This window comes from Chelon labrosus (genome assembly GCF_963514085.1).
Source record: "Chelon labrosus genome assembly, chromosome: 1".
NCBI classification, from domain to species: Eukaryota; Metazoa; Chordata; class Actinopteri; order Mugiliformes; family Mugilidae; genus Chelon; species Chelon labrosus.
In genome coordinates, this window is record NC_140337.1 from 23,236,254 (window position 1) to 23,255,636 (window position 19,383).

General features: G+C 45.2%; 1 protein-coding gene across 1 annotated transcript; it reads left to right on the forward strand.

Annotated features, from left to right (window-relative positions):
- The first annotated feature begins 486 nt into the window (after positions 1-486).
- arsj (arylsulfatase family, member J) lies at positions 487-14,282 on the forward strand. The gene is made up of 2 exons (XM_084547369.1): positions 487-941; positions 12,062-14,282. Exons 1-2 carry the CDS (start codon positions 631-633, stop codon positions 13,458-13,460), a joined length of 1,710 nt encoding a protein of 569 aa, XP_084403495.1. The 5' UTR covers positions 487-630; the 3' UTR covers positions 13,461-14,282.
- The last annotated feature ends 5,101 nt before the right edge of the window (positions 14,283-19,383 follow it).

The window sequence follows — 19,383 nt, forward strand, 5'->3', positions numbered from 1 at the left end:
CTCGAACATGCAAGACAAGCAAGCGTAACACATTTTAATGGAAATCAATCACTCCCACCAAAGCCAGGAGCAGGGAGTGGGGAGGTGGGGAGGGGTGTTACGAGCAGCTTGTGAACGCAGCACCGTGCAGCGCAGTGAGCGGGGGTCTGCGCACATGGACCTGCCTCCTCCGGAACGCACCGTCCAGTGATTGGATTCAGTCCTCGGAGCTTGTCTCGCTTTTGGAAGCGGTGTGACAGGATGGACATCAGCTGTGGACTGGCCCCAGCAGCTGCTTCACGGCGCGTCGGAGCTCTGGGAACTCAAGGAACCACACAGCCGGAGGAATGATCGGCGACGCAGTGCGTGGCGTAAAAATCCACCAGCAGCTGGGGGAGATGCAGCTATTTCGCCTCCAAGTGGATTCACAGACTGCGTCCTAACTTTTTTTTTTTTTTTTTTTTTTTTGCCCCCCCTTCTCCTCCTCCTGTCAGAGAAGACTGTGCGGTTGCTGGAAGAAAAAAAAAAGACTGAACGCGATGCGAACCCGATTTCCAAGTGTTGCTGTTCTCCCTGAACATGTGCACCACGCACCGCGCTACACGGACCTCCGCCAGTAACCCCTCCGCCGGCTCCGGATCCGCCTGAAACATGTTTATGCTGTGGGTCCCGGTGAGTCTGTTCCTCGGCTTCATCGTCTCCAAGACGTGGAGCGTTCAGATGTCGTGGGAAAACTGGAACGCCGCGCAGCGCAACCGAGGGAACGAGTTCGGCAAGGCGAGCTCCCGGCCCCACATCGTTTTCATCCTGGTGGACGACCAGGGGTTCCGGGACGTCGGGTACCACGGCTCCGAGATCAAAACCCCGGCGCTGGACCGGCTGGCAGCGCAGGGAGTCAAGCTGGAGAATTACTACGTGCAGCCCCTCTGCAGCCCGTCCAGGAGCCAACTCATGACCGGCAGGTAAAGTGCATTAGGGGTCCCTACTGTGGCCCTCAAGCAGCCATCATATATGGAGTTTAAAAATGATCTTTTAAAGGGGTCCAAGTGGTCTGCCACGTTTCTGTCAAGCTGCATTAGAAATGGAAAGAAAACCCCAGACGACTCTGTAATCAGCTGGAACAGTGCAGGCATTTAGATATATGTTGTGTTCATTATTGTCAGAGAGACAGTTACTAAGCCTTCTACATATTTCTGCACTCCAGTCCAAGGGGCAAGCCAGGAAAATGTGCACGATGCATTCAAATACTTGGTGCAAAGACAGCAAAGAGGCGCATCATAGAAAGCACCACAAGGAAGTTCACTCAGCAGGATTCAAACAATCTAAATGCATTCGACTGGAGTTTAGATGCATTCAACTCCAAAGTAATACTCATTAAAAGAAAGTGGAACTGAATGATGTGATTGATAACGTCTGTCAGGTGGATGATGTGAGCATTAGGAGCACCTGAATCCTGCCACCTGACGGGGTTTATAATAATAATGATCTTATTTTCTGTTCCGTCACCATTTATCCATATAGTGGGAGTGATTGGGGCACCGAAACGCAACCTCTAAATAACGCATTATCTGCGCTAAAGAGAGGCAACTGGATTTGTGGAGTTTCTTGAAGACGTTTCATCCAAGTCTTCAGTTCTACAGGAAAGGACTGATGGAGGAGTTGGGGGTTCAAGCAGGAACACCCGTGGGCGTTACCCATCAGAAACTCACAAGACAAGATGTGGAGTTCCTTGAAGACGTCTCGCCACTCATCTGAAGAAGCTGCTTGGATGAAGCGTATTCGAGAAACTCTACAAGTCTGGTTGCCTTTCTTTAGTGTTTTTTGGTATCATCAAAGCAGGGTTTCTCCGTGGAGGCTGGTTAGCATTAGTGTACTTGTCTTTGCTTTTTCAAATGTGCAATACGTTTACCTTTTTCCAGTAATTACCTGGAAAACAAACACTTTCCAAGTCATGTGATGCTGTGGTTAATGCTGCATAGTGGACATTGGTCACCTGCTGACTTGAATCCATATCAATGCTTCTTCAAAAGTTTGAAGACCAGAATTACAGCTAAAGCTTGGTACCACCGGCCACACAGCAAAGCCTTCAAAAAAGCCTGCATATCCCAAAAGTCCTAAATCCCCACCAGCTTACTGATTAAGACCATGATGCCTCTGGAGGCACCGATACCAACACTGCTTCTGGTCTGATTCTGGGTTTTACGTTCTGACAGAACTGTACCCGATACCACTTTACAGCAGCATAATGTTAACTTCTCATTATTTGTCGTTCAGACGATATTTAGATCCGCGTATATCCATACAGTGGGAGTGAATGGGGCACCGAAATGCAGCCTCTGAATAACTCATTATCTGCCTCGAAATGCGTTCATTTCACTGATATTTTGTTATGATACGCAAGTGCTATTCCCCGTTGAGTCCGGAGTTTCGGTGCCCCATTCACTCCCACTATATGTATATATGCGGATCTAAATATCGTCCAAACGACTCCAAATGACACCAAAGTTATATGGGTGAGTAAACGATCGTATTTTATTCCAGAAATAAGGTCCAGGTTGTAAAAAATGGTAATTCCCCTTTAAACGTTCAGTTTTAGTTCACAAACATTGCCACCCCTACACATGTGGCATCGACGAAACCCCAACATCTGATCTGAGAGACATTGTTAGAACTGTAATATTACATTCAGCATTGGCAGTTACCCCAAACCTAACTGCATGCACTTGGTTTGTCAAAAAGTGAGATTGGTGCATCCATAATAATGACCCGACGGGGAAATATTTCTAGAGAGAAGCTGTTTGAATGGAAGTCATGTGGAGCTAGGGATTATTGGCATTGTGGGGTTTCTGCACAGGCGTTAACAGCTGCAGTTTACTCAGTTTTGGAGTAATAACTCAAAGCTGAACTCACAAGACACGGGAGACTGACGGATACACTTTAGATTCAGGAAGATCCCACTATTTCAGATGCATGTTCTTCATAAACGTCCATAAATCTGCTTAGGAATCATACAAAATTTTAAGTTTTCACCCTAGAGGGTTAACCCGTGCAGTATCACGGGGAGTCAGTGTAGGTCTGGCTTTGTAGTTTGCTTATAGAATGTTTCACATCGGTCGTTTCCCCTCTCTGTACATGCAGCTCTGCGGGGCTTCCACCTCAGCTCCACCATCTGTTCCACTCCTCAGCAAAAGAAAAGCTTGCTGGGCAACACATTTTTTTTGGCAGGCGTCCGAGAAAATAATGAGAAAAGTGCAGCCACCTCTCCATTCCTCGGGCCTCTCGGAGCTGCTCCCATCTCTCTGAGTGGGGCCCCCACCCTCAGCTGACATCCATGTGGAAATGTAGGTGTAGATTCAATTAAGTTTCCAGGCTTTCGGGCCTGGACGGATGGTTGCAAAAGAGCGCTGGTGTCTGCGGTCGGGCTTGAGTGAAGGCGTGCGATCCGTCCGCGTGTTAACATCAGCTGTCTTTGTCAGCTGGACGCTCGCTAAAGCTCCCACAAAGTTATTTGAAAGTCTTCCTGGCGCACTCGCGCGGGCTTGTCGGAACAAATATCAGACTCCGTGCGGGGCTGAATGCAAAACATAAGCGCTTCACTAGAGCCTGATTAAGCTTTTACATGCTGTTTAGACTGGTTACTATAGCAGCCACCTACATCTGAACTCAACAGCCCACTCGCTGCATATAATCAGATTTTATTATAATTTTATTGCCTTTGCAGTGCTTTGCTTTTTTCTGTTTTGCTCAGCTGTCACCCTGAGCGACAGGTTTTCCTCGCTTGACAGGTTACCGAGGCCGGTTGTCTCTGGGGTAACGCTAAGATTATTTTAACAAGAATATTTTTGTGGGGCAAGACCACAAATTTGCATTGTTTCAAATCCAGAATCCCAGAAAGACAGATTAGTATCTTGCCCTAACTCCTCCGCCTCAGCTGTAACACAACACATGCAAAGCGGAATGAAAACAAGGGATCAGGGAAAACCTGGGCTAAACCAGTGATTTCTGCTGGTGTGACTGATCCGCTTTCCAGTATGTCTGATACTATAATACCTTGTATCTGTCGACACATCAAATATGAACATACAGCCATTGAAAGCCTTTTTATTGCAAGTGTAGCCCATTCCTGACAGCCCTCCTAAACTATAAATGGCCTTGATCGCTACGATATCTGAAAGTGATTGTAGCAGGAAAGTTGTTGTTTCAAAATGAGACTGCATAAAAGAAAGCCTTAGTCGCCAGTGCAGAGTCATGCTCAAAGAATCCTACATCCTCCTTTCACACCAACTTTTCCCATCAAGTATCACAGGGCTGGATCTATGCATTTGGAAAGTATCACAGAATGAATCAGCTGAGAAGCGGGTCACCAGTCTCCCTCTGAGAGATTAGGCCTTCGTCATGTCTCACTTGAGGATTTGGTTCGGCATGTACGCGTAGGATAAAATTGGTCCAAAGATGTCTTAAAAACTTGTTGACTCTGGCTAAAGCAGAGTAGAACACGATTTGCTTAACTGTGAACCTTTGACCACATTGGACCAAGGTGCACAATGACGTTATTTCTAGCAGATCAGCTGAAGAGTGATGTTCTGTTTTCTTTTCTGGTTCAGGCATTGGGACACCTTTTAGGAGAATATTGACACACTACTTGTTAAGCAATCCTTTGCCCCCCTTTAGATTTATTTTCTCTTTGGGAGTCCTGATTAGGGATGGATTGCAACAGGTTGGATCTGATTTGAAGTTGACTCTAGTTCGCTTCTCTTTCTGACACTGCTACTGGCATTAGCAAAGGAAAGGGTTAGACGTAGCATTTCAGTATCCTGTAGAAGACGCTTGCTGTCCTTACGCATTATCAGCAGGTACTTGCCACTGCTCAAGGGGAGTCTTGCGGGTTTTGAAAAGCTCCGATCCAGCCATGCATAACGATTCGGCCCTTGTCAGTCAGTTCTTTCCACCTGCTCATTTCTCACACTATTAGCACGCTAGCTACAAGAACCATATGGCATTCTCAAGAGACGCACCAAGTCATTTATTCGTAAATGTTCATAATATTTGTACTGGTTGGTGTACAGAGAGTAAAGTGTGAACTAGTGAGCAGATGTCATAGATAATTGTATTTTCGTGTCATTCCCTAGCTCTGGCCTCACAGCCTTGGAAGCACCAGCGAAACATATTGTAGAGGATTTAGTCCGTAGTAAGTTGACAGCACTTTGTTCAGCATGACATGAGATCATGAAAACCGAGAAGGCGAAGACAAAGGGACCGGGCAGATATATAGATGCAGTTGTGTACAGCTGTTGGTGCAACAGCTGTCCATGCTGTCCGCCCCCGGGAAACCCATGGCATCAGAAAAATTCCAACCTCTCTGGCTTTCTTTAAGCTGCACTGATGAGATTAGAGGCTTAAAGGTGGAGCTGCCTTTCAAGTTTAGAGCCAGACTCTCCAGCCCCATCAGTCTCTCCCATGGATCCCTCCCGGCAGCACCTAAAATTAACAAGTGTTAGATTTTTTTTCAGAAATGTATGCGGGACAAGGTCAAACCCATAGTTTTAAACCTTTTCCACTTGCTTGGGATGATGGAGATCCTTTGTAATTTAGTGAACACGCTTCTGGAGCGTGAAAGATTGAATGTTCCAGAGCTTGCAAGCCATGTCAAATTGCCTGTCCAGGCAAATCCAGCATGTGGACTCTCTGGCACGTCACATACGTCATGAACAAACGTTTCAGCTCTTGTATTGGTCGCCGAATTCGGAAGACTTTGCACCCTTTCACTTGACCTTTGGTGAGTTATGGCGTAATGCTAACAAATTCTAACTGGCTTTAAAAGGTAAAATAGGCTGTAAGCTAAGTATTAAAGCTGCAGTCAATGTTCTTGATCCAAGATTTTCCCCCCAAATTACATTTCTTTATCAAGGTCGTACATCACAGAATGAGCTACCATCCATCAACAAACAAAAGATGAATAACACTCTTTGGGGCCCAGGGGCAATGAGGAGCAGACTTCTAGCAAGGAGAGCAGCTGGATTCCAAAAGGCTCTTCTGACATCCCTGAACACAGCTCACTTATATTACAGACCTCTGGGTTTCAATCCGCCTAAACTGCCAGGATTGTTTATGTCACTACCACTCTATCATCCACGCTTATCTTGAACTCATCATTGCCTCTCAGTCACCCTTTTCTTGTCGTTTCGATGACCTGTCACTGCTACACTTCCCTTGTTCACTCCGCACTCTAGGAGCAAAACGATCGTCTGAGCAAGTGGATGTTGGCGCTGCTGATGCCGACATGAGAGAATTTATTTGTTACATCATGGAAATACAACCCTAACCTAAGAGCGCAGAGGCCAAGGAACAAGTTAATCTACAGAGATAGCAAGGAAGGTGAACGAAGAGGCTGCCGGATAGGAAGAGGGAAGTAAGACGGGCTACTCCAAGGCTGACTTTGATTAAATGCAGAGCGCCGGGTTGAGGCTGCTTATTTGAACCATATGTGAAGAAGACGTGGAACAGAAACAACTTAGTAGGCCCCGGCCGGCCTGGGCAGCAGCAGGCCTGCCCGGGAACCTCCACAACCTCAGAGGCTGAGAGCAGGGGCCAACGCACTTGTCTTGTGGGACTCGGGCGATTTGCCTGCGCTCTGTGATTCCAGTTTAATGGCTTGTGTGATTTGTTGGCTTTGTGGCTCAGTGGCTGTGTAAGTAAACCAGAGAGATATTGTGATTGTGGCAGCATTTAAGACCCCACAAATCTGCGTTTCACTCCGGGAGCGGCGTTCGGTGTGTGATAAGATGCGGAAATGAGGTTGCTATGAGAATCGGCACATGGCTTCGCGCCACGCTAAATAAAGGATGCAGAGATATCTGGCCCCGGAACTTTGGCCTCTGTGCCGTGGCTGCCCATTCATGCCCGAACGATTCTTGGTTTTAAAAGAACTTATAAATCAGTCGCGTTGGACATCAGGAGGAGGAGATATCTCCAGAGGGCAATAGTTAAGTGCAGTAATTATTTTAAGGCCTCATAAATACAAAGGAGCTTGAAGTGTCCTTCAGGTGCCCCAAAACCTGCAAAATCAAGTTCTAGTTCCCCTGTCAACCCCTTCACATGTCAAAGAGACACAACACAGGGACGCTTTGAAAATCTTTCTTCTCCACCCTGTAGCATTTTCCTCAGACCTCGGGCTACTTTGACTGATTTGTGGAGGGATCACAGGCCGCACTTAGCATGACATTACCATTACACGGCTGTAACCTCTTGGTATGTGAACACCACCGTGCACCACAAACGTGCAGGAGCTGCATGAGCAGTGGTAGTGGGCTTTTAAAGGGTGCTGTGCATGTCTTAATAAATGTGCGCATACAGACATGTACCGTATGTGTGTTTTCCATGCTTGCTCATTCCTTTTTTTATTCCCTTTTAAGATTCACAGCGCTCGTTTCATTCCCATTGCTTTCTTGGCATTGACGCGAAACCTCCGCGTCAAATAAAAAGAAATGAAGTGAGGGCGAGGAGCGGAGAAATTACCCTCCCTATAAATGGATGATAATGGAGCATAGCACATCCAGAAAGTCGTTTCATAGACATTTATGGGCAAATAACAGGGCTAAATTCATCATGTATTTATCTTGTGGAAACACTGGTTAGATTTTTACAGGGTTTTACAAGTGCTCTCTTTTTTTACCGAGTAAATTACACATTATGTGTGTTTTTGTTCTAACAAAGGGGTGGATGGAGTAAACAAATTTTTTTTTTCTCAAAACACATTCCTACGCCAGGCTTTGTGAACATCTTGTTGTTGATGTTGTTGTCTTACCCACAAGCACATGTTGTCTTTACTTATGCCCTTCACTCCCATCCATTTCTTTGTTTGCTACGCTACGCTGTAGTGCCTAATGACAGACCAACAATGCCTTCTTTATCTACCACAGAATGTTTTAGTTGGTTTTCAGAGGTCCCCCTGCCTAGACCACCAAGTGACTAAAAGTTCTTCCCATTGCCATATGAAACCTAGACTGTCTTAGCTCCCATTAGGCCAAGTGTGGTCTCGTTCTGAATTCACTGACCTGACCTCAAAGACTTGCAATGAATAGAGGTATCAGATTCAGAATTGTGCTGCGAAGTTAAACATGTTAAAGGTCCTGGGAACCGGCTTTGGATCTGTGGGAATCAGTTTGCCCATGTTGTAAACAGTGCTGTTTCCTAACTTGCTTTCCAAATGTTTTGAACGCATCAAACCCAGATGGCATTTTGTTTTAGCGAAGCACAATGCGGCACGGACGTTGTAATTTTCTCCAGAGGAACAAAATGCCCCGGACGCACGTTCGTAGCGCCTCCAACCAGCTACAGCTGGCTTTGAAACACTCTGGGGATAACGTGGGTCAGGGTTTCCGTGAGGAAATTGGTGAGGGGTGAGCTGTCAGACAAATTCATGCAGACACACTTTACACAAAATCCGTAACATCTGTAGTGTCGGTACATTGGCTGTTGGATGAAATATCATGAACTGTGCTAAATGCAGAATCTACCCCCCATCCAGCCTGTGATTATTAAACTTAACTATAAAGATGGCGGATATGTATAACTCCCATAACCTCATTAGACTTTAGAAGCATTCAGCATTTGTCAAAAAGCTGCGTCTGGTGGTGTCTGTTTTTACCGTCAAAGAACCTGCAAAGCAAGGTGGCTTTTCAGATGCTTTTTCAGTCATCCGTGGACCTGTAGAAAAGCACTGTATGTCTGCTGTGTCGTCACCTGCTACCGAGGTGCATGGAGGAGAAGAAGAAATTGTAGAGAGGTCAAGACTCCAGCAGACTCTTGAAGTATATGGAAGAACTGGATGACCGCGATGAAGCCCGTGAGCCGAAACGCGTCGGTCTAATAAAATTGTTCCATGTACTACAAATGCTGCTGGAGTCTTGACTTTTCTACAGTTGTCCACGTACACATATCTGACCAAACACATGTGCTTCTATTTGAAATCCAGCTGTGTAGATTGGTCACGTAACACCTAGTGTTCTACTGGCAGTACACGCCATAGGAGACGCGTTGCTACACATCAAGTCTTTCTGATTTCCGTGTAAAACTGTAATGAAGCCAAAGTGTGGGTGCTCTACAAGCACATGTTGCTGATTGATTTTCACCAATCAGGCAAAACATTATGACTACTGACAGGTGACGTAAATAACATTGACCATCTTGTGACAATACGATGTTCTGCTGGGAAACTTTTGGACCTGGCATTCATTGGTGTGGATGTTGACCACACAAGGTGTTGACCTGGCCTCCAAATTTGCTAGATCCCAAACTGATCAAGCATCTGTGGGATGATCCACAGAGGCCCCTCACCTCAAAGGCCCCCCACTAACAGCATCCTGTTGCCAGACACCACAGGACACCCTCAGAAGGCCCATGTCCATTCTCTGATGAGTTACAACTGTTTTGGAGGCACAAGGCAGACCTACACAATATTAGGAAGGTGGTCATAATGTTATGCCTGATCAATGTACACTCACATAAGTATTATTTTATCACGGATATTCTTAAACCACGGCGAGCAAGTTAATTTCAACAAACTGAAATAAAAGCCCTTATAAAATGTCTCCGTTACAAGCTGCTGGCGTAAGGGGAGTGGATGTTGTAGATGGATATACTGTATGTTAATGTTCCTGTCTGGTTCATATTTTATTGAGTGTAGGATTTGAACTGTAAATCAACGAGTTCATTGTTTTGTTTGAAACACGACCCAACACATGGTGGTGAAAACCCTCGAGGACTTTCATCTTGCCCACGGGGAGGTTGAGGTTCCACCGAGCCTGACCACCTTCTGGTCCTCCTCCAGCCGAGTCCTTCTCGCCGAAAGCCTAAACCAAACACTTATCTTCACTCCCTCTCCCCGGTGACAGTTTGACTACACGCCCCCTAACCTCAGCAGAGAGCGAGAGAAGTTCAGAAGAGGGAAGAAGGTGAAGAAGCATCTGGGTGTGTCAGTTCCCCGGGTCTCGGGTGTCTTGCTTTCACTCGAAGCAGACGTGGGGAGTGAGACAGAGATGAAGTCAGAGCTTTTTGTGTTTTGTACTCCAAGAGCCGCTTCCAAAGTTCCAGCTGAGCTACTTTTTTTGTGGGCCAAAAAACGTTATCAGTAATGACAAAGTTGGCTTGGCTGCTTCAGAGTCAGATCCCACTGCTCACTGCTTTTAACTGATTATTTGACAAAAAAAAGGGGGTTGTATATCCTTTGAAAATGTGCAATGCATTAGTCTAAATGTTTGGATACGGTTCCAAGCAGTTCCCCAGTCACACCAAAAAAGGAACTCAGAAGAGTCCCTGGTCAAAAACAGAGCTGAACATTTAAAACCTTAAATTAAATTAGCCAAAATGTGATAAACCCAAACACTGGCGGCAACATAATGAATCAGAGAAATCACGAAAATATGTAATTACTGAGCCACCTTCTCATCTAACTCTTGGAAAGAAAGAAAGCAAACAAGCCTATTTTTTCAAAAAAATGTGTTTTCTGGTCAGGTCTCAGTTAAAATAAACCAAGCCACTAAAACCAAACCAATAAACAAGCGTAAAAGATCTGGACACGATACAGAGACTGGATGCTTGCCGAACGTGTAGGATTTGATATCTGGCCTTGCTCATGAGTGGAATCATCTGTTTCAGATGTTATGTTTTACAGTGTACACCGATGAGCCACAACATTAAAACCACTGTCAGGAGAAGTAAATAACAATGACCATCTTGTGACAATTCAATGTTCTGCTGGGAAGCTTTTGGATCTGGCATTCATGTGGATGTTACTTAGACATGTACCACCCACCTAGACCAGACCAGGCACCCCCACCCCTTAGCAATAACACCCCTTGATGGCAGCATCCATCCCCAGCAGGATGCAGCCTAACACAGGCAAACACATAAAAACGCTTTAGGAACAACTCAAAAAAGCATGAAGAACATCACAAGGTGTTGACCTGGTCTCCAAATTCACTAGATCCCAAACTGATCAAGTATCTGTGGGATGATCCACAGAGGCCCCTCCCCTCAAAGGCCCCCCCACTAACAACATTCTGTTGCCAGACATCACAGGACACCCTCAGAAGGCCGATGTCCATTCTCTGATGAGTCACAACAGTTTTGGAGGCACATAATGTTATGCTTGATCGATGCATGGTAATACGGTAACGGCATTGTTTTACTTGCCTTTGTTGGGTTTATTAAGAAAGCCTTTACGTCACTTTCCTTCGTAAATTTCTTTCATCCTTGGTGACGTTCTCAATCGCCCAGTAACGGACATTGTGTAGTGGTTTGGGATTGGGAGAGTCTTGAAACTCCAACGGGTGGGGAGTGTTTCTTCTGAGTCAGAAATTCTGTTAAATGCCTGCAGATGTAATGTAATATGGTTGTTTTGTGCCAAAAACACGTGTTTACATTTTCACTTCCTATCAAAAGTCCCCGGTGCGTACTGTGGCTTCTGCCTTTCATTTAGTACACCTATGTTAGTTTTCTGTAAATGCCACAGCTTTTGCTCCAGGTCACAACTTCGTTTCCTGTCGAGCCTTGAGTGACGGGTCTCTTCTCTGTTTTTACTTGCACCATCCTGTGCCTCTCACCTCCACTGCGTGTCATTGGTTGCACACTGCACAGTTCTCGGCAGCCCATAAGCACCCTTCTGTCGCCTCAGATGTGTTTGCTTTGGACTGGGTCCACTGTAATTAGACCTGCACTGAATAAGGTATTAGTGTGCAATTTATAGTACAAATACTCTCTTGGCAGCATATTCAGTGTTTAGATTAACTTATTGAAATGTCAGACTGTGCAGTAGCAGTAGAAGTAGTTGTAGTAGTAGTAGTAAATTCATGCAGCAGAGACTGTTATCCCATCTGGCCCAGTTTCTGGACTGGTTATGCAACTTTTGACAGTCTGGGCAATTACTACCAAGGCAGGCTTTTCAGAGAATTTTCTGCATAAGATTATGTCATTTTCACCACTTGGACTTTTTAACAGACGCACTAGTTTAATCCACCAGGTTTTCCTATGTGTTCCCTTTTTTTGGGTCATTCTTATAACTGTCATATCTCTTCTTTTATAGGTATCAGATTCATACAGGCCTTCAACATTCCATCATCCGAGCCACCCAACCCAACTGCCTCCCCCTGGACAACGTCACCCTACCCCAGAAGCTCAAGCAAGCCGGCTACTCCACCCACATGGTGGGGAAGTGGCACCTGGGCTTCTACAAACGTGGCTGCCTTCCCACCCAGCGTGGCTTTGACACTTTCTTTGGATCCCTGTTGGGAAGTGGGGATTACTACAGCCACTATAAATGTGAAGGGCCCGGTATGTGTGGCTATGACCTGTACGAAGGGGAGGAGGCGGCTTGGGAACAGGACCGCGGGCTCTACTCTACTGTGATGTTTACCCGAAAGGCTATCAGCATTTTAGCCAATCACGACCCTCACAGACAACCCTTGTTTCTCTACCTAGCTTACCAGGCAGTTCATTCCCCGCTTCAGGTTCCTGCCCGCTACCTCGAGCGCTACAAGGGCATACCGAACCTGCACCGCCGCAAATATGCCGCCATGGTTTCCTGCCTAGATGAAGCAATCCATAACCTCACGGTAGCTCTAAAACGCTACGGTTATTATGACAACACAGTCATAGTGTACTCCTCAGACAATGGAGGCCAGCCATATAATGGAGGGAGCAACTGGCCATTGAGGGGGAGCAAGGCCACCTACTGGGAGGGCGGCATCAGGGCAGTGGGGTTTGTCCATAGTCCTCTATTGGTGAACAAAGGGACAAAATGTCGATCTTTGGTCCACATTACTGATTGGTTCCCTACACTGGTGACCCTAGGAGAAGGAACTTTAGATGAAGATCTAAATCTGGATGGGTACGATGTTTGGGAGGCTATCAGCGAAGGCCGCCCTTCACCTCGCCAGGACATCCTTCATAACATTGACCCAATTTACATCAAAGCCAAGAATGGTTCGTGGAAGGCCGGGTACGGCTTGTGGAACACAGCAATTCAAGCTGCGCTCCGCGTGGGCCACTGGAAGCTCTTGACCGGTGTGCCCGGCTTCAGTGACTGGGTGCCCCCGCAGACCTTCTCCAACCAGCGGCTAACCAATCGCTGGCACAACGAGCGTGTCCGCTGGGACCGGGGCAAGTCCATCTGGCTGTTCAACATCACAGCTGATCCTTACGAGAGAGTGGACCTGTCCCAGCGTTTTCCGCATATAGTCAAGAAGATGCTAATGCGGCTAGCGCAGTACAACAGGACCGCTGTGCCGGTGCGCTACCCGGCGATAGACTTGCGATCCAACCCTCAGTACAACGGGGGCGTGTGGGGACCCTGGTACAAAGAGGATAAGGACAAGCAGGAGGAGGATGAGAGATATAACAACTTGTTCACCAACCATCTCGGCAAAAGAAGATGGAAAAAGAAATCAATGAACAAAAAGATGAAACGGAGGGTAGACGAGTAGCCGGCCACATTTGTGAAAGACTTCCTTCCGTTGACTTTTCTCAGGGACTGACGCATCCTGCTTCAGGGATTGTCTTTTCAGGTGTTTGAGCTCCAGGTAGTTTTAACTTAACTCCAATATACTGTATGAAAAAAAGTGGACCTTTTAGAGTGCCTTAAGAGAATAAGGAAAAAATCACTTGTTCAAACACTACTGTCATGCTCAGACACAACTAAGACCTCATAGCAATGTTAGGGGCATATAAAGAATGTTTATTTTTTTAGGCTCTGTTGCATGTTTGAACTCTTGTCACTTTTGCATCAATTATAGATTCGTGTTTCTCGTAGAGTAGAGAATAAATCTTCCTTGACAACTGCCATAAATTCTGGTGACAGAGAAATTAAGTAAGACATAGTTCTATAATGTTGTCGGTTGCAACGCCGCGGTATCGTGGAAACAGATGTAGAATTTATGTGACACCTGAGCTGATGGACGCTGTTTTTTTTGTTGTTGTTTTTTTCATAGTCACAGGCTGTCTGAACTTTAGAATAATAGTTTTTGTTCTCCTCTTTTAGATGTTGTCTGGTCTGGCACCAGGCCAACCTGAATGTAAGACAAACTGACGAAATAAAAGGGCCCCAGACACAAAGCTCTTTGTCTCGCGCAGTCTTTCAACCTCTGTCTGGTTTGCTTTTTATTATGGCCAGACTTTGCTTTTCGTACCGATGACAAGAGGCACTCTTGTAACTGTAAAGGTTTTACCATCACATTCATATTTCAAAACTGTCACGCAGCCACTAAGTACATTTATTCATGGAAAAATACAGTAAAGTTACTGGTGATAAAGACCTAATTCCTTTCTCGCAGTCTTTAAAAATTGCCTACCTCATCAGTTATTGTACTGTACAAGACGTTCACGGAAAAAAAAAGAAAGAGAAATGGAAATATTCTCGTGCAGTGGACATCATTTACAAGCCTTAAAGCAACGCACAAACCCAAACTAACGAGCTCAAAATATTGACCTACTTGATCTCTTCATGAGTTTGGCTAGCAGTCCGTTTGTTGTACTTTTACAGGACAATTAGCTATTGTAATTGCACTTAAATTGCTTCCAAATGGGCCGTACCCTGGATCATAATATTTGCTGTTGCTTTACATATGGCTCTGATACAATCTGAGTCACTGAAATTGTTGAGAAAACTTCAAATGGGAGAGGGGCTTCCCCGTGGAAAGGTTTCCAGGCCGCACTGCACATCCTTCCCACCCACTCGGATCCTCCCGCTGCCTCTGCACCGCGCTTACTGCCAAGCTATGACCTCAGATCGCTTCAACGCGCACGGCAGCATTTGTGTTCACAGCTTATGCTAACACGAAGGTGGCCTCTTGCAGCCCTTAACCTCCGTAAATCCGAAGCAGGTGAGCGCCGTCGAGTTTTCTCCGGCTCCTTGACGTTGATTTGTGCCCCGTGGGCTAGATTGTACTCACGGGACCAGAACTGACCTGGCTAACCTTGGTTTTATTCTTGGCCATAAATCACGGAGGATGCCCTCTTCAGAATTACGAGATACAGCCAAAAAGCTTGAGATCAGCTTCTTATTTCATTGCGCTAGACTTCCCCTCCCGTAAGCCATAGGAACACTTAAACCCCGGATTCTCTGGGAATTCACATTTGCTTTCAGTTATGGGCATTAGCATCCCTCTTATGGGAAAAAGCAGGGATATTTTTTTCTCCCTTGCAACCGAGCTGTAAAGCAATACATCAAGTTCCCTCGCCCTGCCGCCTCCCATCATGGACGCCATTAAGGCTCATTGGGAGTGATATGAGAAAATAAACCTGATGGATGTCTGCGCAAGAAAAGGCTTTGATCAGGCTGAAGTGTGCTTTTTTTTTATGCTGGTTTTTCTTTCAGCCGTGGCACCGCATGATACGTATAGTTTAGGTTCTCACATGATGGAGGTGCAAATTAGCTGAATTATACGCGGCCAGCTGGAAGAGAGCTGACCGCCTTTCGGGGGCCAAGAGCTACATGTGAAATGCCATGACTCAGCTAGGCCTGGGCTCTTAAAAGTATCTCTCCCAAAGTCAAGTGATGAAAAACATGACAAATATCGAGCAGCTGTTGTCCAAAAGAATCAGAATTAAGACAGAACTGCATCACCTGCGCTGCCCAAAATGCCAGAACCCATTTGACGCTGGCAATGCGACCCCCCTCGGAGCATTACGCTGCTTGGCGGATGTGCGACATTCCATTCAGACGAGGTATTCTGGGTTTTTGTCAAGTGGTTGTACAACCACATGAAACAGCTGCCGGCATGTCTGTCGTCATAAGAAGTCCCATTTAGGGTTAGAAAGTGCCAAAATAGTCAAGATGACGAAAAAGGAAACGTCCCCTACGAAGCGTAATCGTTGAGGCAGTGCTTACCGAGTAATCGTATCTTGAGTTAGAGCGTATCTGACATTTGTAGAAGCCCGTGAGAAGATTTCAAGTGTGTGAGATCAGAGAGAACAGTGAATTAGCATGATGGACAGTCTCTCTTGACTGCTAGTCTCTTTCCAGACATGGGGATTTCCTGTAAATGAGCAATTTCACCCATGCACAACTGGAACATCTCTTGGAGTTCAGCAGAAGCTCCGGCACTCTCGCTTTCTCCAAGTTTACATGACACACGGTCTCATTTTGAGTTTCCTCCCAGACCACTCCCTTAATATCTTAATAATTCTCCTGCTTCCTTTCATTAATCACGTGGAGTGCTCAACTCCTCTCTTCTCGTTTCCCTTTCAGCCTTTCCGACCGTTTCCTTCCCTTTGCATCGCTGTCATTTTTCTCCTCACACTTTTTTCCACGGTGTCTTCCTCCACTGTTTACCTTCCACCGTGCCACGCTTTTCTCCCTGGAAGTCTTCCGAAGTTTTTGCTCAAGTCCAGGCCTGTGACATTTTTTTGGTGCACCAGTTGCGTTGCAAGGAACGCTTGAGTCTAACTTGAAAACACCTTGTCGACCATGTCTGAGCTATAGTTGACTTGGCCCCCCAGGGCTTTTCATCCCAATGCCGCCACGTTCACCTTTGAAAACTCTTCTGTCATCCGTCTACGCTTGAAAATAACTTGCATGCTCCTTCAAAATAAGCCTACTGCAGAGGATAACCTATGATATACCACCGAAATATGTAGTTTGTGTCACTTGTCAACTCTAAATCCAACATTTTCAGTGGAAATGTGACTTTTTCTAAGGTTCTAGGTTTAAGTCCATCAGCCGACTGGGGCCTTTCTTTGTGGGTTCTCTCCAGGTACTCCAGCTTCCTCCCACCGTCCAAAAACGTGCTCGTTGGGTTCATTGGTGATTCTAAATTGGCCATAGGTGTGAGTGTGAATGGTTGTCTGTCTCTCTGTGTTAGCCCTGCATGACCTCATGCTCCTTCTAGCACAGCGCGATGGAGGACAACACGAAGAACACCGGTTTGTGGAGAGATCTTGAACCTAGTGCTTTGGGCTAGACTTTTGCCTCTTGCCCAATGACTGCTAAGACGGGCCCCTCCCCCGACCCCCGCAACCCTCCAGAGGAAAATTAATGAATGAATGAATGTCACTTAAAAATTGCTGTGTCAGTGCATATTCGCAATCGCCTCCTGGAGTCAACCTACATTAGAGCAGAGGTTGCCCTAGACTTTTTCGTTGTCGGTCATTTTGACTGACAGGGTCATAAAAAACTATTTTTACCCGTCACTTTAATTTTTTTAAATGATAATAAAGACATATTCGATAGCATTTCATTTTCATTAAAGTTTCATGAACTTTAAGTACTTTTTTCAGAACAATATTGACTTTAAATGGTTAAAAAAAAAAATTTCGGCTCCCGACACGTTGTCCGTACTCAGAACGGGACTGCTAGCGTAAACTGCTCTTAGACGGTACCGTAGGGTTGAAGTGCTTCAGTGGTATGCAAATTCCATTTTGGTAGCCGTTAGCTGCATAGACATATGTCTATGGTCTATAGTTAGCCGAGCTCTGACGTGTGTAATTGGTGTACCAGGAAATCGTGCACCGACAAAAGTTCCGTGATGTTTGGAACGAAAACTGCGATGAGAGACAAGAGCCAATTAATAAGGTCACTCGCCACCAAGTGGTCAGGGGTGTGAATTGCAATCTGTCAAAATGACGGATGGCCTTCAGATTTTTCCGTCACATTTAAAAAAAAAAAAACGGTCAATGACGGAAAATATTCGGTTAACACAACCCCTGCATTAGAGGTAATGTTAGTGCTTCTCGCAGTTGTAACTGTGTCTGTTTGAGCTGCTGCAAGAGGAAGCCGTCACTGCCCATGTTTTCTTCTGAGTTAACATTTGCAAAGTACAGACATCAGCAGCACACACCCTGTTAAATATTAAATAAAGACTGGGTGTAACTATACAACCTCAATCAGACTACCGCGTGGAATGTCCTTTTAATCCCGCCTCGTCTGCTCCTCGGTGATTATTATTTCCAGCATCTCGAGTTCTGTTATCATTTGTGTCTCATTGTGAATTGTTTGTCGCATCCTCTTGCATAAAACCTGTTGGAAGGTAAATTGAGGTAAAACACGTTGAGTCTAATGTCTAATTGGATCAAATAGAATGCTGTCCAGTAGTACAACATATAATTAAGATAACTTTATGGCCATTTGAGAGAAGCAACAAACTAAACATCTCACATATTGTCACTGAATTGTGAATTGTTTAGCAACACAATTAGACATATCCAAATTTAGCAAACGCGGCATATTGTGGTAACCGATTGGACAGAACTTCACCAGCTGTTGAGAAATAATTATTTGCTCTAAGCAAATAATTCGTGTTTAAGACACATCTTTAAAGCTTGAAGTACCAATCCAACCAGTACTTCACTAATCGGCCGCTGATGTAATGTTCAGCTCATCCCGTCCTCGTTATTCAAACACGCACGATCACATCCACGTTTGATTAATGTTTATGCAATTAGCTCAAGAATGTCGACATGAGCTCATGGACTACACGCTGAGTGGTCTGTGTTGTATTAAATGTCCAAACATGCTGTTTAACGCTATTACTTTGATTTAATTAATTCAATCAAACAATCTTTTTTTTTTTTTTCTCTCTGCATGACCTTCTGGACATGTAATCATATTCATCTTGCATGCTGGATAGTCAATCTTCAAACACTCTCCTTGGGACATGTGGGACAAGCTTTTGGTCTTCACAGATGTCCGTTGCAGGGGTTTAGCAAACTTAGCACCAGAAAGGCTCTTGAACGCACGTTCTCTCTCTCTCCATCTGTTGTACAGTAGCTGATTTTGGTCGCGCACCAAGACCATGAAAATGTTCCAACAAGACGCCAAAAAGGATGACTTTGAACCTGAGTGAGACTCCATATCTGACTCAAATCACAGTGTCTAAATCAGAAACTTAACAAGATAATAACCTATAAACAACTTTTCTCTTCGTTTTAGCGCAAAGAAGAACAAGTACACTATGGAAATGTTCACTTTTAATAAAATATCCTTTTACAAAACATTATGTAAAACTTCTTATGTAAAATAAGTGTAATTTCAGCTCATTGTTGCCATCTACAGTGTAGTTCTGAGCCTCTGTCTTCTGTTATGTCCACAACTCTTTTTAAAACAGTGCGACCCCTAGTGGACAAAATGGGAATATCAGTTACTTTTATAGCTAAAGCTAAAAGAAGGTAGCGGTTACGGAAAATGAATTAATGAATGAGTTACTTTTATTTACAACCTGTGTCTAATGTCTTCTATGTAAATTTCATCCCTCAGACCAGATTGGACCCTCTGGCGGGCCAGTTTTGGCCCACCGACCGCATGTTTGTAACCCCTGGTCTGATGAGTATTTGGATAATCATTTTAATGAATGCTTTTCTGGTTTGATTTCTCTTGTGCCTGATCATCTGATTGCTTTTGTTTCCAGACCCCCG

Bases quoted from the DNA above. Each gene is read 5' to 3' on its own strand.
- arsj (XM_084547369.1), top strand. From the start codon at position 631: ATGTTTATGCTGTGGGTCCCGGTGAGTCTGTTCCTCGGCTTCATCGTC. The intron at 942-12,061 runs GTAAAGTGCATT...CTTCTTTTATAG, and splicing joins AGCCAACTCATGACCGGCAG to GTATCAGATTCATACAGGCC.